The sequence below is a fragment of the Oenanthe melanoleuca genome, chromosome 2 (genome assembly GCF_029582105.1).
Source record: "Oenanthe melanoleuca isolate GR-GAL-2019-014 chromosome 2, OMel1.0, whole genome shotgun sequence".
NCBI classification, from domain to species: domain Eukaryota; kingdom Metazoa; phylum Chordata; class Aves; order Passeriformes; family Muscicapidae; genus Oenanthe; species Oenanthe melanoleuca.
The window spans coordinates 129,438,806-129,460,635 of NC_079335.1; the positions used below are offsets into that span (position 1 = coordinate 129,438,806).

Consider the following 21,830-nt stretch of genomic DNA (forward strand, 5'->3'; position numbering starts at 1 on the left):
GACAAGACACTCTCTAATTAAGCTTGTTTTGATGTAAGAGAAATGTTTGCTTGTCAATATTGTTACATGTTTTAATACATGAGATATTAGAAGTAAATTGAAGGAAAGGGCAAATTTCTTTAAAAGCCTAGAAGAAATCTGTAGTTTTGAACAGATTTTTTCTCCTAGAAGGTACAGTATGTGGTTAAATCTTATTCATCTGAAAATCAGCCCAAATTGGCTTAGTTAAATTTTTATATGGATACATGCCATTTGCAGAAACTGAACCAGCTTCGTGCTTTTGCTGCATTTCTTTGTCAAAAGAACCCAGACCATTTTCTGTGTATGTTACACTTGTTATAACCTTACCTCATGCTGTATGCTTTGTACAAAACCTGATTGTGTTGGCTTTTTCCATTCTTTGCTTCATTAATGCTCTCCCTTTCCAGATGTTTTAGGTATGTATACAAGCTTGCAAATTACTTTTCCTGCTGTTTTGTGTTCAGTGCTTTATTGTACCTGACAGAACCACCGTGTGTTTCTCGCATCTGGCTCACTGACAGACAAAAGCCGATCCTGTACTATGTTGCTAAGCCTTTCCTTTAGAAAACCTTGCTGGTTTTCCTTATTTATTTTCAAGTAATTCTAAAAATAGAGTTGACATTGACAAGTAAACGCTACAGATTAGGTATTCCTTATTTCTGAGTTGTGTGCACCTAATTTGTGTGTTCTAACACAGACGTGTGACTGTGGATGTAAAATGTATCATTTTGTTCATGGTAAATCGATTGCCATCACATGCCTGGGAGTCTGTTTATTTGCTTTCCATGTGCATATGCAGTAACCTGTCAGGCATTACACACACCCAGTTTGCATGTGCAGTTGAGCACCTACCTTTGAAAGGCTGTCTCCAAAAAGTGTATAGAGCTTCCATTCACATCATTAGACTGATAACCCTAAGTTTTGTCTTCTGAAAATTAAATATAAATGCTCAAAGAAATAGTAGTGAATTAGCTGTGCAAATTTCAGCCTTGTGGTTTTTCTTTTTCCTTGATATTTGTGTGAGACACATATTCGTAAAAAAAAAATTTAAAAAAAAAAATATATATACTGTATATTATATACATACATGATATTACTATGTATTCTCCATGTCTGGTAATTTAATGACAGTTGTGGTATAGGATAAGTTTCAAGTAAAGGCCTCCTCAACTATAAATCAAAGATAAATTTTAAAGAGCTCTAGCTAGGCCTCATAGAAATCCTTCATTACTTACAGAGAGACCAAGGAACAGGAATGAAAAATTTGGACTTAACCGAGTGCATTTCCTTCCCAAAGTATCAGAGATCTAATATAGTTCAAAGAAAACAAAGGAGATGTTCAATGTGTTATGGAAAATCCTGATTGTCCCTTTATAATTTTATCTTCAAAATAATTGTGACAAATGTCCATAACTCTCACTCTCGAGTGTTAAATATGTTAACCTGGTAAACCTGAACCTGCCTTGGATCAGAATGCAGTAAAATAGCAGCTAAGACCTTTTGAGTTTTCACAAGGAGATATATGTAGATATACTTCTTTTTGCCCACAAATAGGCAAAGAGTAGCATAAAGTTAGTGAACCTGTTATAATTTATCAGTCTCACATGTCCCAAAATACTCTTTTACCCTCCTGGGACAGCTTTAATTTTCTTAACATCTAAGGTCAGAGTTTGCCTAATGAATTCTTTAGGTAGTTCTGTATTAGAGTTTGTTACTAACTTTCCGATATTCTAACTTGCAAATAAAAGTTTTGATACAGTGTAGGCAAAGCATTTTAATGAAATTTCCTCAATTGTTTTCGAAGGTTATATGAAGGAAAAAAAATCTTGATTTCTGTAAATTAGAGATAAAACTCTTAGCAACCTGTCCGTATATTTTCTCATGATACTGCACAGAAATATTTGTGATAATTACACTGAAACAAAACATGTGCTCAAAACAAAGTAGTGCAGCAATGTGTTAGAATAATTTCTAAGGTTATGGATATCTGTGTAATAGGATACTTGGATAGATCAATGAAATATTTTTAGCTAGTTAACTGTTTGTTTAAGAGTACAGTTTTCTTCCCTTAAAACTGCTCACACTGTAGGTTGAATTGATTCAGGTTTTTTTTTTTTTCTCCTGGACTGGTGGAACTGATTAAAGTTGGTGTTTGTGTCCCCATTTTATCCAAGACCAAAAGTTTGTGTTGTTTAACCAGAATGCAAAGTTCAGTTCTGGGCTCAATTCTGTTCTCTGCAAAGAGAGGCATGGACTCATCATTCCCATTGCCATGTCAGGGCTATGATCCCCTGCCTTTAGGATGGCTCTTGGTTGGTCCTGCTGAGTCTTACGCACTTTGCATAATAATTAAACTTTCTCTGGAGAAGGAACTGCAATCCATGTGTTTTGCCTCCCACTCTGTGCATCAGGCTGCAGAGTCAGTATCTCTCCCACTCACTGAACACGCAAATGTTTTGTGAGTGGCACACCATCAGCATGAGGAGTTGAATAGCCAGGGATGGAGTAGTTCCACATCCTAACCATGAGAACGGCTGAACATTTTTATTTATGTTTGTTCTGAAAAAAGCAATAGTCCAAGGGAGCACTTACTTGGTGCTATGGACTAGATCAATAAAAACCTACAGCAGTGCACCGAGTAATGAGGCATGGTTCACAAACACCCAAGTTACTGCCAGTCTGACATGATGATACCCATTCTGAACTATGCAGTGGCACTTGCTTGATCCCCTGGACAAAAGAAATGTTAGCCTTCTCCTTTGCCCAGTTTTGCTATTACAATTACTCCTTATCAGAGTGAAGGGGAACTTGATGATAGGAGCAGTGCTGTGCTGCTGCATGGCACCTTCTGGAGCTGCTGTGGTTCTTCCTGGCACAGTCATTTCAGTGCACCCTTGTGCAGTGCTCAGCCACTTGTGTTACTGCTGCAATCTGCTGCTTTCAATCTTTTCCATTCAAAGGCCATTAAAATTTACTTCCAGTTTAAACTTGGCACAAGAAGCATCATTCCCTGAATGCTATTGTTTTGCTAGCCCAGAGAAATGAGGCAGGAAGTAGACATTTTTATGTGCCATTCAGTATTTTTAAATGACACTATCTGTTTTATATTTTCACATAATTACAGTGCTGTATTTCAGGAGACGTTAGTCCATTATAAATAGATCTTGGTTATGTTGAGGTTTCCAAACATGACATTGATTCTGTCAATACCACTTGGACGTGTGTGTACATTAAAAGCCATCTGAATTCTGCCTAAACTGAGCCTCAGCAGGCAGGAGGAGGAAAACCCTGCATTCCTGCAGCACCTCGCCCCACAGCTCCCCTTCAGCAGAGCCCAGACAGGAGCTCCAGGCAGAGCAGCAGACATGCTTCTCTCCTCTCTGCCTTATCCCTTGCAGGAGCCCCATCTGTTAGGCATGAGTAACACATGCAGCCACTTTTCCTGGAAAATATTGTCATCCTCCCACTCCCACCCTCCCCTTTTTACGTAACAAGCTAGTGGCTAAGGTATTTGATGGAGACCAGGGAAATCTAAGTATATCCACAAAACTAAATTTAGGTTAGACATTTGATTTAAACACCTGCAGTCCGGGCATCTTTTGACCAGTCGCCTGAGGACTAAGCTAAAGCATTTATTCCCTCTTGCTTATGTTTTTCAAGACTTTTTCCTTTTTAGCTGGATATTCTGGAGCACAGGCAGAAAGCATTCTGCTCCCCAGCACTGGGACACCCCACAGTGTGAGAAGGGTCATGTAATCCTTCCTGGAGACTGTGGGACTGAACCTCCCTGCCTGGGGAAGGACTGGACACTGCCCAGCTTCCTGCCTGCCCAGAGCAGCACTGCTGCTTGAGGGGAGGGAAGAGGAAGATGAGAAGAAAGAGGCCAAACGTTTATATATGTGTGGGGTTTCTTCTTAGCTTGCTCTGCTGTGCTCAAACTTCTTGTAGCTTATTGAATCACCTTGGTAGCCTTGGGCCTCCTTGCTTTGTTTCCAGTGAGCACAGATCCCTGGTGCAGTCCAGGGTAGCCTGCTGTGATCTGCATTCTGCTTACAGCAGTACCCCATGGAGAGAGACACTGGTGATTTTTCACTTGATATTAAGCATGTATATACACACACATGCTCACAAATTAAAATTTAAAATTTTAATTCTGTCATTTAAGCTCATGTGTTTGTTCTCGTTAGAGACTTGTGTGGGCACAGCTCAATAATTATCACTTCCTTTTTTAATTTTCTTGGATTTTAGATATGACCTGCACTTATTTCTAGCAGGATTTTTTGGTGCAAAACCTTCTACATCGTTTTAAGATACTGGGATAAAAACTACATTTTTTTCTTTCACCTTTGTTATGGAAATCCTGAGGTTGCCTTAAACTTCTCATTACTTTATTTATTGTCGTGGAGTGTAGCGGTTAATTATTTTTAAGTAACAGCGTTTGTATAAAAGAATCAGCATAAAAAATCATGGCTACTGATAGCTGTTCTCCTTAATTTATAAAATTATTTCAAAGCCATTTGTGTAAGGTGTTGCTAATAATTTTGTGTTGCATACATTGACAGGGTTGTGTTCTTTTCATTCCATATGTCTGTAATAGCAGGAGCCCTTTTTAAAAAAGCTAGAATGCTTTGTCTCTGTGCCTGTTGCAGCTGCAACCATAATTTACATATCTGTTTCATTGAACAAAACAGAGCCACCAGTACCATAGACAGGAGACAAGGTCAAATTTAATAGGATAAAAAAGCACTGTGCTCAGTTAAGAGTCTGTGAATTTCACTGCTCCTTGTGAAAATGAACATTTCTTTGGTGCCTCCAAGCAGTATTTTGTGCTTCACTTGGGCCTTTGCAGGCCAGATGCATGTCCATTTTGCATCTCGTCCCTCTCATGGAATTGCTATTTTACCAGGTCTTGCTGAAACAAATGGCTGGTGTAGCCACTGCTCTGCCAAGCTGAGTGTGCCAGTGACTCCTGGCTGCTGTGGATGCAGCCCAGGTTTGCAGGAGGGTTGTGTTTCTCCAGCTGTGTAGCATAGAGAATGTTCCCGTGCCATGGCATTACATAAGTGACCCTATGTTCCACTGCAGTTCCTCATGTTATTAATGAATTGACACAGATACACTGTTGTATCTTTGCCCGTATTTTAAGTGAGATTATTGTAGTGAACTGGGAAAGGTTTTTTTCTTGAAATTCACTTGTGAGGTCCAATTGTTGTAAAGAATATTTGTCTGCCCCAAAATGAGATAAGCAATTTACTTGTCCTCTCATTCTGTTCAAAGTGCAGTAGTGATACCGGTATTTAATATTTGGAAGTAAGTTTATGCTGTAATTGTATATGTAATATGCTGTATTTAAAGTTCTCTGAGAGATGTGTACTTACTGTTTCTTAGAGCTGGCTCCTTATTGTATGGAATATAGTTGAGTGCTCCTATCATTTAAAATATGTTCACTTTCTGGTTACCAAGGAGGCCATATGAAATAGATTGTAAGGGTCACTTTAAAATTTGATAGCTGATTTCTGGTTTGAGTGTTGTAGCTGGGCTGTCAGCATTTCATGATGATTGTCACAGTAGTTCTAATTATTTTTATGCCTCTCATTATGATTGATAAATACAATTTATTGGAGTTTAGTGTTATAACTTCACTCTTATGCCTCTCCAGCATATAAGAAGGGACATTATTATAAATAGATGGTATTCATGGAGGTGGGAAAATTGCAAAGCTATTACTGTGCTGCTTTGAAGATACCCCACCGTCACTGTTCTCAGCTCCCTATTTTAACTACCAGTGACATTTGTGTTACTATCCTCACATGACTTTTTGAGTTCTTTGTTTACTTTGGGCAAAAGTCTCAGAGAAAATTCGTGATGAATGTCTTGTTGTGAAGGAATTTTTACAGGTAGAGAATTTGGTTTTTGAAAGATAGTGCTAAAGAAAAATGAAAACCAAAGCAGTAGCAGTGGATAAAGCCTTTGTTATCTAAAAAGAGAAGCTACGGTTATGTAAGTAATTGCAACAATCTTGTAAAGTTGTAATTCAAAGAAGATTTCAAACAAAATGGAAGTTTTTCCAGAAGCTGAAGAAGTACTCTAAGGAAAAGAAGATCAGGACCTCCTCAGCTATCCCTGTGGCATTTTTCCCATCCATCCTGACTGGAGAGATAGAGGTGCATGTATTAGTTCACCAATCATGCAGTGGAGCTCCTTGAATTTTTCTTCTATACCCAAACTAAGAAAAATAAGTTCTGAAATACATTTTAATTGAAAAAGATCTCTCTGCATCTTCAGACTCAAGTGGAAAATATTGATTCATAGGACCATAGTTACCTGCAGTTATTGTCATGGGTGTGTTTCACAATAGAATATACCCTGAGGTATACTCTGCCCTGGCAGAGGATGTTTCAAAAAGTATAGCAGGAAATCTAGTCCACAGAGATGTGTTCTCTATTGGCAGAAAAGTGCTTCAAGCAGTGTAGCAAATGCTGCTTCCCCAGACAAAATTACGATGCAATGGCATAGAGACAGATTTTGCTGGTTATAAATTGTCTTGAACAAGAGTTTTTAGCAGTCTGGAATGGCCTTAAAATGATACATTAACTAATATTGTTATACTGAGTAAAGTGTTGAGCCTGGTTTGAAATTGCAGGGAAGCAATCTAAATTCATCATCAGAACAGCGTGACAAATTATCTCTGATATATTTATTCTAGTTGTTACTTGAATTTAAATTAGGGATAGATTATTGACTATCTTCTACTAAAACTCTGAGACAGTGGTATTCAGTGATTTCAGCAGTATCTCTATGCGACAAAGTTGTAGAAAATGTAATTGGGAATGTGCCAAGAACCATCAGAAGTTCTGTCTTAAAAAATGTGGTCCTAATTCAGACAGCAGCGGGACAGCAAAGCAGGCATCGATGTTTTCCATACCACACCGTGCACATCTCACAGTGTTCACTGCTGTAAAAGACTGATTGTATGTGCTCACCCAAAACTGCAGATAGTTCCAACCACAAACAGTTGGAAGTGATCTCTAATAAATCCAAACCAATGTCCACCTCCTCCAATAAAAGATATCGTATATACATTTTCTGATGACCATTTAGATGTTACTTTGTTTAGAAAATTACCATAGCAAACACTTATTGATTTGGAACCAAAATACTAGCTGGGATGTCTTGCCCTTTCTTGGAAATATTGCAACCTTTTTATAGTACCTTATTTATTCAGTTGCTATTCAAAGATAGAAAAAAATCAATCTCTTCATATTCTCTTGAAAGAGACTATTTGATGTAGAAAACTCTCTCTCTAGCCAGATCAGATAGGTTGTGTTTTCAAGCAAAAGTTAAGCTTTTGCCAGCATAATAGATAAAAGGCGGATCATGTAATTTCAAGAAACTCTCTTATTAAATTTTTGGTACTTCTTCTTGACCTTTAAGTCTGTGTTGGTTGTCTTCTAACTTTTTCTCTGAATGGGCTAGATATCTAATCTGGTTTTGGTTCATGAAGCATGCATAACCTTTAAAGGGAAACCTATAAGAATTAGTCTTGTCTGGCCCAATGACTTTCTTTATAGACTTGCATAAATCACCCAGCTTCTCTAATTCCTCAGTGAAATCAGCCAATAGCAAGATTTGAGCAGGAAAATGTGATTTCATTTTAAAGATGATTTTGCTATTATAAGATATAGTTTTGTTTCATTGGGGAATGAAGACAGTTTCTACACCACTTGTGAAAGCGGATGCAGCCCATCTGTCTTGGAGAGGTTTGCCCTGGAAAGTATTGCCAATCAGACAGACTGCTGAGGAGCTGGGAGCATGACTACCAGAAGAAAAGATGATGATTTTACTCTGGGAAAATCAGCTTCCCACAGCTCCTGGGATTCTGAGGAGGATACCATAGCATTATTTGGATTATTCAGATATTTTCTCTTATAAAAGTGTTTTACACATAATAGCCAAATTTTTAATATGGTACCATACTGAGGTCAGAAGAAAAAAACCCTGTTTCCCAGAGCTTTGATGAGTTGAAGTAAATGGGAAAACAGTAGTTTCTGCTATTATAGTAATCAGTACTTCCTAATACCTATCTCAGGCACTCCAGTTTGAGCAAACTGGTTACTGGGTAAGATTGAAGTCTGAGCTGATATTATTTCCATGTAGAAGATTTTGTGGTGTATTAAGGTTGCCATTTGATGCAGCAAGCATTCATACCCGTTTTTCTTATATACATGGACTGGGGTCATGTAAGAGGTGTTATCATTATCTCTCCAGGCTGAAATAGCAGGAATTGGTGAGGTGAGAGGCAGGCAGTGCCTGCAAGGGCAGCACAATAGGGGTGAAATGTTCTCATTAGCGCTGTATTCATTACCCTACTCTGCCAAGGACCTGAACGGATAACAACAACTCCTGCACCCAGAGAAGGAGCAACTCACCAGTCTACTACAGTGTTACATTTCTCAAAGCTAATCACCTCTTGGTATTTTCATAACTCTAATTTTCTACTTTGCAGCTGAAGTTCAAAGTGAAATTGAGCGGATTTTTGAATTAGCCAGGACACTGCAATTGGTAGTGCTTGATGCTGATACCATTAACCACCCAGCTCAACTGAGCAAAACCTCTCTGGCTCCCATTATAGTATACGTAAAGATTTCTTCTCCTAAGGTAAACATTTTAGATGCCTTCATGTTCTTTCAGGATTTTTGTTTTGTGTTTTTGAGGGTGTTTTTTTGGGGGGGCGGGGGCTTAAATGCAGATAATCACATGTCCTTATTTAGGTTCAGAGCTATATGTTGTTGTTGCTTCCCTTTGGATAGTAACACATTAATAATTAAAAAAGTATTTGAGCTCTAGTGTTAACCAAAACCTACTTTGGAAAAGATGCTGTAGCTCCAATGAGTTTTTTAATTGGAATTGCACTTTATAGTATCTATCACATAAGTATTGCTCATGGTTTGTTAAATCAAAATAATATGGAAATTAAAGAATTATTTTCACTGAATGAGTATCAGACTGATTGCTAAACTTTAACAGCTGATAATATACTCTTTCACTGTGTGTAATGAAAAATGCACAGACCTTGTGAAGGGGCATTTGAAATAGAAAAATGAATTTGTAGGAAGAGAACTCAGGAGATCAATTTAAAAAAATTAACTTAGTAACAAATGAAACCAGAAGCAGCAGGAATTAGACAGGAATGGAACTTTTTAGTGCTTGTAAAGGAAAGGAGATATTTGGATGTAAATGAAAACCAGCACATCTTGGATGAGGGAACATGGGAAGTGTTCTTGAAGCCAGCAAATGAAGAATTCGCTCTGCTTATGTGAGCAGTTTCCAATCTAAACATTTTAAGTGGTTATATATGTATATTAAATCTGAGTCTGCTCACTTTTTTATGTCATGTGTTTCACAGGTTTTACAGAGGTTGATAAAATCTCGAGGGAAATCTCAGGCCAAACACCTTAATGTTCAGATGGTGGCAGCTGATAAACTGGCACAGTGTCCTCCTGTGAGTTACTGCTAATTTATGTCTTGTCTCTGAAAGGTGCCTTTCTTTTCAAGCATGAAGTTCATTACATAATTTTCAGGAATGTTTGCCCTCTTCTGGCCATATTAACTATTGCCTTTTGCAGAACACCTCCTGAGGTCTCAGGGCTCCACACTAGGTGCAGGGGAAAAAAAGAGTTCTGGTCACAATCAGTTATTAAGGATGTGTGCTGATTCAGTCTGTTCAGTAAACTGAACATTCATTTTACTTGATAAGTTTTTTGGGATTATTGGTCTAAAACTGATCCCTCTTAGTGACTGTGCTTTATCTCTGGTAGTTTAGAGTAAGGCCAGTGGTTTGAGTAACTTCCTCTGGGACATCTGTCAGCACAGCCCACCACTGCTGATGTTCTTGGTCAGGGTTTTGGCAAAGAGCTGAGTGGTACTGCATAGCTGACAGCTCTGCAGTTCTTCAGATGTGTACTGAAGCAAATTCTTTAAATTTTTACCTATAAAGTGATGACACTTCAGCTGTGTTTTGAACCTGGCATGCATTGCTGCCTGCATGTTCAGCTGCCAAGACTATGGGTAAGAAACCAGAAGATGCGAGTACAGTTCAGTTGCAGATATAATTGGCCATAGTTACAGAGCTGAGTGAAGGGAATGTCTTCATCATTTAAGTTCAAGCATCTCAGTTAAGCAATGCTCACATCCCCAGGAAATCAATGAAGAATGCTGGAGACCTGCATAGGCCCTCAAAGCTGCCTTCTCCCTGACCAGGGAAGAAATGGATGAAACTCACCTCCTAACTTTAGAAGACTAAAACTAGACTGTGTGACTAATCTCTTACCTAATATTTGTATGACACTTGGAAACTGAATGATCTATATTCTTATGTTGTTAGTTATTGGTTTTAGCTTGCCTTAGTTTTCTTGTAGTTATTCTACAGGAGGATTGTATCCCTTTCTTGCCATTCCAGATTTTTCAGTAGTTAATTCTTCAATATTTATCTGCTCTTTCTGTAAATTTAAGATTTTTTCAAGCTGTTTTTTCCTTGTCTTCTTTGACTGCTTGTGCATTACTGTGTGGAAGTCACAAGGCCTTGCTTTAGCAAGTGTAACATTAGTTCTAGTTAGGGTTATGGTCTTTTGTATCAACTGCATTCAGAAAAACAAACGCAGAAAAAAAAGGGGTAAAATATCTTAATGCAAGTACCAAAAATGTGGGTTCATTTTTGATTAACGGAAAATGTGATCAATGTCTCTAGCTGATCTCCCTTTACCTGCTGATGCTCACTAAAACCTTTCCTTTATCAGGAAATGTTCGATGTAATTCTTGACGAGAACCAGCTTGAAGATGCTTGTGAGCACCTTGCTGACTATCTGGAAGCCTACTGGAAGGCCACACATCCACCTAGCAGCAATCCTCCTAACCAGCTTCTCACTCGCACACTTGCAACAGCCACTCTTTCTATTAGCCCAGGTCCAAATATTAATTTACAGGTACAGTTTTTATGCCATCTTTTCTTTTTCTTCTGTCAACTTCTCCTTCCAAAGTACAGAGTTAGGCTGATACTAGAATATGCTGAATATGTTTTCCTGTTGTTCATAGAGTAAAAGCTTTTTCAGTAGACATTCACCCATTTTCAGTATAAAAGGCAAATGCAAGCATGTTACTGTTATTGCTATTGTGTTCATAGTAGCATGTGTTTGTGTGTTGACTAGGGGGCTGTTTTTGATTCCAAGGACTAAAGTTGGCCTGACTGAAAACATATGTTGATGTGAAATGGAATGGAATGGATGGAATACTTCAGGTTTTATTGTGCCCAGGACACTGCTGTGCCAGTAATATGTGTACCAGCCACAAGCATTTTTATAGCTGGCCATGTGTAATCCTGTCAGAGAAATCAAACTAGACTAAGACTGTGCATATTCCAGCCTCTGGTAATTTTCTGACTGATGGCCACACTACTGCTAATAGGCAAATCCCAGCCTGGGATGACAGCCTGGGTTGTGTGTAGGGCAGATCCACAAATGTTGTAGGGAAATCTGTTCCAGTCTTCCCACAGGTTGTAGAGGATGAGGATGACTGACTGTATCAGTAAAGACCCAAGGTCAAAGTGGCCCTTCCAGTGTTTCCTTTGTTCTTTTATTCATTGGCCATTGCAGTGAAAAGTACAGATTTCCTTCTAGCCAAACTCTTACTCAAATCCACTCAAATGCATTGCACATTGTGCAGAAAGACCTTGAGAGAGGCTCTATGTTCTGAACAGTGAGGACACTCTCCTGTGAGCTGGGAAAAGCAGGCTTTATTCCTGCCTCTCTACTGATGTGCCTGTTGATATGGGCATATTATGTCCTCTCTATTCTCCTTTGACTTTTGGTTTGTATAATTTTATTGAGGTGTTCAGCATAAGGAGATGCTTTCCTTTGGATATATTTTGCATGATATGAAATGAAGTGTTTAAACTACTTCACCACTTCATTATAAGTAGTGAGTGACTCCTTGAGGCTGAGAAGAGGGGGATAAAATATATCTGTTCCAGATCAAATAAAGACTTACTACATCTAAATTTCTGCCTAAGTTCAATATGTGCCCATAAATTATCTGCATATGCAAGTTCGTGCACTTCGTAACTTTGGCTAAGAAAAATACCTCCCTTTAGAAAATCAAAGGGAAAAAAATGTATCTGTACCCAAATTAAAATGAAAAAAAGTTGTGATCATTTTTTATGGTTTTGCAAAATAACTTCTTGTGTCAAATAATTTATTTCTCATTAGGAAACCACAGACTTGACAAGTTTGGTCTTTAATGAGAAAAATTTCTTTAGCCATCTTGCAGGGTGAATTTCCTTCTCTTGCTTTCAGACACAGTTGCAGGAAAAGAGACTGTAAGCTGTAGCTTATTTCTGCCTTTTTTTCTGTCCTCAGAGCTGAAACACCTTGAAAAAAATGTGAGCTGGAAGAATTTCTGAGTATGAAATTCAGTATTGTTGTGTGCAGCCTTGCTAGATAAACTTTATCCGCTTTGTAAACTTCTAAATTATTTTGCTCAAGTTTTTTTTATGCTTTTTGGGTGTGGATTTATAGCTCACATACTCATTGTATTAACCACATTCTCTGGAGGAACTATGCAGAGTTTTAATAACACTTTTCTGAATGCTGTGCTGTCTCCTTACAAACTAACAGATTTTTATTTAAGGACTAAAAATGATGGTTAATTTTCAGTTTCACAGTTTGTAGGTCTACTAATACAGAAGTATGAATCAATATGGGTCCCTTATGGAACATAAAACTTTTCTGTTTCTTTGGTATCATTTTCCTACGATAAATCTTCAGCTGACATCTCAAACCTGAGCTTGTCATTGCCTTGGCACAGAGTGAGTCTATTTTTTAATGATGGTGGCTGAACCCATTCTTTCAGTAGTGTTAAGACCCTGTGTTTAGGGAATTTAAAGTCTTTGCCTATGCAGTTTTTCTGGACTGCTCTGCAGGAAAAAGCCACCAGTTGTTTGGTCTGGGGGAGCCACGTGTGCACTTCAGAGCACTGGAGTCATCCTCCCCTGGGGCAAATGCAGTGCCCCTTTGCCATGAAACATATTTTGGGTTTGTGGCTTTTAAGACCCCAGTGTACATTGTAAGGAGGGATTTGTGTTGCCAGCTGCCAGAGGGGCATTTTTACAGCATGAAGCTGCCTGTGTGCATTGCATGGCACGAGGTGCTTGAAGGCGTGAGGCCTCCTGGGACAATTTGAAATGAAATAGGCAAACACCTTACACCTTGTGTCTGAGGGAGAGCTTTGGAACTTTTATGGAAACAGTTGGCTAACTCTAAAAGGACAGGAGCAACCTCACACACATATAGTGCAGGGAAACAGGGACTACTGGAAATAAGGAGCAAGGCAAATTTACTCAGTGGTGGCTTCTCTCTCCTCTTTCAACACTGTTTAAACTTCTTTCCATGATCCCCTACTTCTTTGAAAGTACAAACTGAATACTGAAATAGGATTATCTCAAACTTTCTCTATTTTAGACAAAAAAGACTTAGGAAATTGGGCCCTAAAATTCCTGCACTGTAGAATCTATTCCAAATCAGAGCCTGAATTTGGTTATGAACCAAAAAACTGGACTTCAGTCCAGATTCAGACATTACCTGTTCCGTGTCCCTGTAATATTTAATGAAAGTTACTATCAGTGAATTTGCCAATAAATCAACACAGCCCTAACACTATTCTGAAATTGCAGGTATTAGTTCTGAATTTATTCCTTGTGTTCCTTCACATGTGCTCATCATAGCACAGAAGATGCATTCTGACCTTGTAAAAGTAGCAGTGTTTCCAATGCAGGTTCAAATTTTGCATTTGTTCTCAAACCACAGCAATGACAGATTTTATTAGTCATGATTATGTATAGGTACCTGCATTTGACCACATGAGAATTATAGGGTTTCACATGTATACCATCTTCATGTGCCTTAAAACCAGTCATGGTGATGAACTGATAAAAGTTGTGTTTACACATGCAAAGCAGGCACTGCTTTGAGCTCTTTTTCTTTTCACTTAATTTCATTTACAATTCACCTCTGTTGAGTAATTTCATTTCACCTTGAATAGATCTATTCATGTTTGCAATTATTATATTCCATTTAGATCAGAATCATCTTGAGAATTGCAAAAGCAAGAACAAATAAGAAATTAGACTGCTGTTCCTGTTACTTTGTTCTCATCTATACAGTTTGTTTCAAATTAGAAACCCATCTTGGCTCTCAGCAGTTCATGTAACAAAATGTTGTCTTAGAAAATTAAGATTTGTCAAATTTACCAAATTGCTGATTTTAAATATGCTGCTTTTTATAAGTTTCTGATTTAATACAGATTATTTTCCTTTCCAATTTCCTGTAATTTTGCTTTTTGGGTTGCTAGGAAACCCACCTGCCAGGATCTGTGGCTGAAGGACAAAATTTCCTCCTTCCCATAGCTCTTTTCCACAAAATAGAAAGACAGAAAGAAGATATGTCCATGAGCTGCCCTGGGGGCAAACCTTATTTTTAGATAACACTGAACATAGAAGTGCAAACTTAAGACTAACTTTGGTATTCAGAACAGTTTCACAAACAAAAGCCTGTATAACTCTGGTAAAATCTACATTAATTTTGTGGCAGCAGAGATGATTTTGTCTTGACATCCTTCACCTTGTGTGAGAATTATAATTCAATTTCACTATTAGCTATTAAAATTTTTGCAATTAAGCCTGAAAAGTCCTTAGCTGTGGTTTGGCAATAAAAGCAGGTTAATGTAATGAAACCCCAAATGAGGTAAATAATGCCACTTGTTCATTTTGCAGTGATTTCAAAGCATTTATGCGGGTGAAGAGTAGGTTTATTACCTGGTAATTTTTATTTCAGTCTTTTAATAGCAGTGGTGTGCTAGGAAATTTTGTATGTGATAATATCACTCTCCTCCTGTTTTTCTTGGCAATGGGGTGTATTTTCAAGCTCTTAAAATTTTAAGATCAATGTTTAATTTTTCATTACCAAGAAGAAATTAAATTATTGCTGAGAAAACAGAAAGTCAGTGATACTATTAGTATCATAATACAAACTTCATTCATACCAGAATCAATTGCATTTTTTTTCCTTAAAAAAAAGTTACTCTATGAGAGCCAAGGTTTTGTACTTTGGTTCTTTGCTGGAACCCACCTCCTCAGCCCTCTAAAATCACTTTCCCATAGTGGCTGTTTCCAGACACGCAGCTGTAAACTCTCAGCTGAGATATACCCTCTCCTGGCATGATATCTCCTCTCAATTTTTCTGCAGTTTGTGCTGTTTCTGCATGCTCTTGTTTTCTTTGGAGGGTGGAGGCAGTTATTGCTAACTGGAGTAGTCAGAAACATCACAAGAAATGAGAAAGTACCACAGAATAACCCAAGTGCCATCGTACATTCTGATGCGAGTAAAATGAATTGTTTGTATTATAATACTGAATTTTCAGTAAAAGTTGAATACTAATGGTTTCTTTCCTAGTTTAGATTCAAAGTGGATTGTTTTGTACTTAAAATTTTATTGGTTTCATGGTACTTTCTAGTTGAATTTGGTATCGGGGAAGCTTTTCAATGTGTACCTCATGACCTTACTGCTGGTTCTGGTAGCAGGGATCTCAAGGAGACCAGAGGAATGACCATTCGGTCCCTGAGCGCGGCGGTTCCCACACTGAGGAGGAAGCACGGGTCGAGCCCATCAAGAAATCCCAGCACCGCTCTTCCTCCAGCCAGCACCACAACCATCGCAGTGCTGTCAGAGGCCTTCACAGGCAAGAAACTTTTGACTCAGAAACACAAGACAGCAGAGATTCAGCTTACATAGAGCCAAAGGAGGACTACTCACATGAGCACGGTGACCACTATGATTCTCACAGGGATCATAATCACAGAGACGAGTCCCACGGGATCAGTGAACACAGACACAGAGAATCCCGGCACCGCTCAAAGGAGAGGGACCGCGAGCAGGACCACAACGAATGCAACAAGCAGCGCAGCCGTCATAAATCAAGGGACCAATATTGTGACAAGGATGGGGAAGTGATATCGAAAAAACGTAACGATGCAGGAGAGTGGAACAGGGATGTTTACATCCGTCAGTAACTCTTGCCTCTGGCAGTCTTGTGTTTCTTTGAAGTCTTGTAACAATGCCCCTTGAAAATATCTTGGGTTCTTCTTTGCAGAACATATGGTATCCTTCTATATGCTGATTTGTATTGCTGTTGCTTGCATAGCAATAGCATGAAATAGATTATTCATATACTTTTATTTTCAGTTAGTGCTATATGAATTAGTGCAGTACAACTGAAGAGTTCCTGATGTTGTACTATGACATTTTTCAAGCTGTTTTTGGTAGCTGCCACTTGAACAATATCTGTTGCCATCAAGGTGTTGTTAGTGTTTTTTAAAAAAAAGGTACATTTGATGTTTAATAACTTCCCATGTATTCAGCAAGCCAGGATCAGCACATAAAAAATCTAAAACTTTTTGTCTGCTCTGATTTTTAATTTGTATGCACTTGATTTGCATATTGATTTAAGCACCACTCTGTTGCTTGTACCTCTGGTGGTCTCCATATGAAGACAGAATTCAGTCTTGCCTTACACACAGGGGATCATGGAGTCAAAATCTATTTTCTATGTACTGGTACTGTGTACTGTATATACAGTTTATAAATGTTATTTCTGCAGACACCTTCTTACTACATAAGTTTGATCACACTGTTTTAGAGTCCTAATGCCAAGTCAGCAGATTTGCTTTTGAATTACTGGCAACTGGAACTAGCCTCACTTAGGAAATCTGTAACAGTGTTCAACCTAAATAGTTTTTCTTCTGTAGCAGAAAGCTTATACTTACTGTAAATATGGATGAGTGCTTGAGATAAAGGGTGTAACTCTTATACCATATGCTGTCCTTGCAAACCAAATTTTGCATTTCAAAGTTATGGTAAAGATAATGAACTTACCACTATAAATTATTCTTCTCTGTTCAGGTCATTATATTGCAATGGGCACAGCTTAATTTTTGTTCTACTGTCAGTAAACAGAGCACACATGTTGGAGGTGTGTATGTGAGTGGGTGGGTGGTGGGTTGGCGTTTGTGTGTGTGTGCACGTCAGGCAGCAAACTGTGAGAATCTACTGAAGAAAACAAAGGTTACTCAAAAGCCCAACAAGTCTATTTCTACATTCTGTCTCTTAATTTAAAAATCCAAATTGCATTCAGGGAATGTGAGGGAATTTACTGTCCCAGGTAATTGGGAAAGCAAAAATCTGCTGGCTCTTCGTTGAGACTTCAGGAGAGTGAAATCAGGCAAATGTTACTGTGAGTTTCACTGGAAATGTAAAATCTTTGTGTTTTAGAGTATTTGTTTTAGTAAGAAAAGTTTACACAGCTTGTGGAGAGTTATTTTGTTGGAAAAATAAATTTTTGTAGCTTCTCCACTTTTTCTACACTTGCCAATTCTCTGCATTCCCACTCTGCAGCCAGCTCACTGCTTTTCCTTCACCAAAGCTGTTGTGCTGCTGATGAGAGCATAGAAAAAATGACTGTGACTCTGTTAGGAGCTTTCTAGAGAAAATGCATTGAAATCAAAGGGAGTGAACACAGTTTGTTTTGCACTGAGCATCTGTTGCACTGGTAAGTGGGGAGAAATTCACTATTATTTTTGACTCCAGGTTCCATACCCTTGCCTAGTGTAAAAGCTGTTCTGCATCACATGTAGTCTTTGTAGTACTTGTATGAATGAAATACTTTTTGTATTTCCCTGTAAATAGCACATTATATAAAGACTGTAGTGTGATAATCATTAGTTTAGCTGGGAGTTCTTTTTATTTATTATTTCAATTCTGGGAATATCAGCATTGCCTGATTTTGAATATCATTTTAGTGAAATGGATAAGATATATGGCAGGTGCATGCTTTCTCAGCATCCTAGCCCAGCATCCAAGAAAATCCCTTAAACATTCTCTTCCCTTCCTCTCCTATCCCTCTCCCTGATGCTTTATAAGCATTTTTACACCAACCTAAGAGTGGGAAATTCTGCTGTCAGTTTTCTGGCCATTCCTCCCAGTGCTGCTGACTGTTGTGGTTATTCAAGGGTAGGTTTTGGCTCAAAGCATGAACTGTGGGGAACACAAGAAAAAAGGTTATTTTTCTAGAAATAAAATTCTCATCATTTTTCTAAACATCACTAAATGGCTTTGTAGAGAAAGGAAGAATAGGTAAGTAGATCTGTTGTATTACTAAATGGATATAGAAGAGTACATAAACTGGTTTTTGATACAAGAGAATTTTCAGGGTATCTGTAAAAATTATATTAAAAGACTGTTGTTTGAATCATATCAGATCACATGTAAGTGGGAAGAAAGTGACATTGTCTTGCTCTGTATAGCCTGGCTTGAGCTAATTTACCAGCTGCAGTAAATGGTGTTGCTCCCTGCAACTCATGGCAGTTATGTCCTCTAAGAAGTGATTCCACTTCATTACCTTGAATATTTTGGGTTTTTTTTGGGGGGGGAGGTTGGTTGGGTTTTGGGGTTTTTTGCTGTTGTTTGTTTTTTTTTTTACTTTTGCTCCAGAGAGTGTTTATTTTTCAGCTTTCTTAAAGTATTTTTTAAGGAATATTTGGCTGAATTTCAAAGCACTGAGTAGTATATGAAAACTATGGCATAGGTAGCTGTGTATAGACAAATAAATGAGAAAATAAAGAACATAGTCCAAGCCCTAGTATTTAAGTATGGCCTATATATTGATTCATAGAGTGTAAACATCACAAAAAAAAAAAGACAAATCAAAATCCAACTGGTCATAGAATCATATTTTATATAGTGCTGCTATTTCTGTATAGACAACATACTAACAAGCACGTGTATTTCTTAGGCAGACTCACTGAATAGATTTTATTAGCCTTGCTGAGATACTTTTTTTCATTTTCTGTTTTAAGAGTGACAAATCATTTGTAATGTGAGCTTGTATTACATATATTGCACAATACCACCTGCCTGCTGAGCACTACTTTGAAAAGCACTTTAACGGAGTTATGTCAATAAGAAGCTTTAAAAATACTCCAAGTGGAGGACATATCAAAGATTATTTGTGATGAAATGTCTTTGCAAGGTTTTGCCAATAGAAAGTTTAATATTATTGGTTGCATTAGGATACTAATGTGTTCATATTTCTGTATCTGGTTTCAGGGATTTTGAATTTGAGAAATGGTAGAGGTTCCAGTGAGCTCCAGAGTCTTATGGATGTATGGTACGACCAACCTGTAAAATTGCAATTCAAATGAACTAAAAAGATAATAAAACTAGTGAAACTGAAGGAAAAAGAGGAAGATAAAATAGTTAAGTGATATGTAAGTCTGGGCAGCTCAACTCTGTATTTTTCTCAAGCATTTCAGTATATGGAAGGAATGGGATGCATTTCAAAATCTGCATGTATATGTTAGATGTTAACCTTATTTTTGTGTGTTTTTTCAAATGCCTATACATCAGTGCTGCATAGCCTTAGTCTATCCTTTGCCACTTGTCTAGTGTCACACAGATGTCAAGAAAGAATTTTCTTCCAGAGGGACTGGAAGGAGGTGACAGTAAAAGCCTCCAGACCTGCTGAAGAACAGGACAGTGGGGAGGAATAAGCAAACAGGTTTGTGCACAAAGGAAGCACCAGTACAAGTTACAAGCTGAAAAAAACTATTTTTACTAAATCGATCCATAAATTACTGCCTAGAATTTAAACAAGTCTTCTAGAAGACTCATGAACTCATGTTCTGTGTCTGGCATCAGGAATTCAGGATTTTAAGAGTTCCATAGTTTTTACTTCACAAGGAGTAAAATTAAACACATTTCTCCTAAGGCTCTGGACCTATTTAAGATCAGTTTTAAAGAGTTTCAGTGGAGCACTTCTTTTCACAGAAATCTGTGTACTTCTAGTCTATAGGCCTTACTATAAATGGAGGATAAGGAAATGAAATCCCATTCACTGAACCCTGAATAAAGGGAGAGGCCCATCTTTACTTCTCCCTGCATACCTAGTCACTCATCCTATACACACAGTTCCTGCCCGAGTCTAATACACTGCCCCTTAATACTTTGACTTTTCTGAATCTGTTAGCAATTATCATTTTTAAGCTCTGTTGGATTGTAAAGTCATGCTCACGTTCTGTAACACCTGCAAAGGTTTTAGAGGGATCCATTATCATTCCCTCAGCTGGAATGAAGTGAGTGGTCTGACTGCTTTTAATCAGTCTGTTCAAAGGAAAAGAGCTGGTGTACACCACCTCCCGTGTTTGTAAGTTACTAAAGCCTCTTAAAAATTTATTTTGATTTGCGGTTACATTTGACCTCTGATTGCTTTAAAACATCAGGCTGAAAGCGTTTTTGACTTTAATTCTGTTTCATCCATTGAAATTGAGCACATTGCAAAAAACTTGATCACAAAGTCTAAACAGAGAAATTATTTTTCAGAGTGTAATATAACATTTCTGGTGTACATTTACTTATATTTATTACTTTATTGCAGATCTTTCACCAAAATCTTAGTTTTTCTATCATCTGTAAAATATGTGGGTGCCATTTTTACTGTGAATGTTTTTAATCAAGTGTTATTCAATCAATTTTATTGCTTGGCAATTTGTCTGTAATTTATTTCCCCAATTTTATATAACAAACTATTACATATGAGCTTACAGTAGTTTTATAGACAGTTTCTTTTTATAGCTTACCACCCTAGAAATGTATTCCTACGCAGCCCCAGAAAAGGTTTATATCAGATATAATAGAGATTAAGCAGATTCTTCTAACTCATACATATTCTCATTTCTTACTTTATTCTTGCCATTTTTATCTATCATGCATACCTACTCTGCAATGTATTCTAGCAGTACAAAATTGGATTTTCTCTTAAACTTTTTATTCATGAACATTCAAACATAAAAACAAGGTTCTTTATATTTTAACCTACCCATTCTAAAGTCATTCGTTGATTGATCACCTTCACCAGCCCATTCCTTAAAAAGCATATGAAATTCTGTGATCCAAAAAATTGGTGCATTCCATGAAATTCTTGCACTGAAACAAGAAAAAGCTGTATCATAATTTCATAACCTATGAGGCTGCCTATTTTAGTATCTTTATACTGACCAAGATAGATAGTTAGATTTGGCACTATTACTAATCACTATTTCTGCAAATAGAGAAAACTACTTTTCAGACTTTCTTAATGACAGGATCTGACTGCATGCCTAATCTATTTTGTAGGTTTAATATTTCATTATAATGACAATAACTTTTTAAATTTAATATATAAATATCTCATATATATATTAAAATATATAAATCTATTCCATTGTGCTTCAACATCAACTGGTGAAGCACAATGATCCAGTGTGTAAAGATTATCAGGAAAGTAATCATATGTTTAAAACATATATACACCATCTATCAGAACTGTGTCAATGAGAAAGTATTCCTACCATTTCTAGATAAAGGCACAGTAAGATTGGAAAAGAAGAAAAAGGGCATCCATCCCACTTTAGTCATCTAACTTAAGCCACACCTGTAGAGAAAGGATGCTGTCTCCTTCAAGGGATGGAGCATCTTAATTGAGTTTCTTTCTGACCTGCCTGATGGAGAAGTCACTCCCCCTTTACCAAAAGAGACAGGACCCTTGGGGAAACAGCTGAGGCCCAGCCCTTCAACATGCTGAGTGCTCTTCTAAGGCTAGCAGTCGAATTTGGCAGAAACAACCCTAATAGCTAAAGTTCATGTAATTTTTTCAGGTCTGCTCTGCAATTA

General features: G+C 37.7%; 1 protein-coding gene across 12 annotated transcripts in view; it reads left to right on the top strand.

Annotated features, from left to right (window-relative positions):
• The window catches only part of CACNB2 (calcium voltage-gated channel auxiliary subunit beta 2), a 234,757-nt gene extending 218,234 nt beyond the window's left edge, over window positions 1-16,523 (top strand). For 6 of the 12 annotated variants that reach the window (XM_056482943.1, XM_056482944.1, XM_056482948.1 and 3 more), the window contains 4 exons: window positions 8,528-8,679; window positions 9,428-9,523; window positions 10,818-11,003; window positions 15,650-16,523. In XM_056482943.1, the coding sequence (XP_056338918.1) occupies window positions 8,528-8,679; window positions 9,428-9,523; window positions 10,818-11,003; window positions 15,650-16,138 (923 nt within the window). In that variant the 3' untranslated portion in view covers window positions 16,139-16,523. Of the gene's footprint in view, window positions 1-8,527; window positions 8,680-9,427; window positions 9,524-10,817; window positions 11,004-12,431; window positions 12,476-15,646 lie in introns of all 12 variants that reach the window. The other 6 variants (XM_056482942.1, XM_056482947.1, XM_056482949.1 and 3 more) reach the window with 3 other exon arrangements.
• Window positions 16,524-21,830: the final 5,307 nt, after the last annotated feature.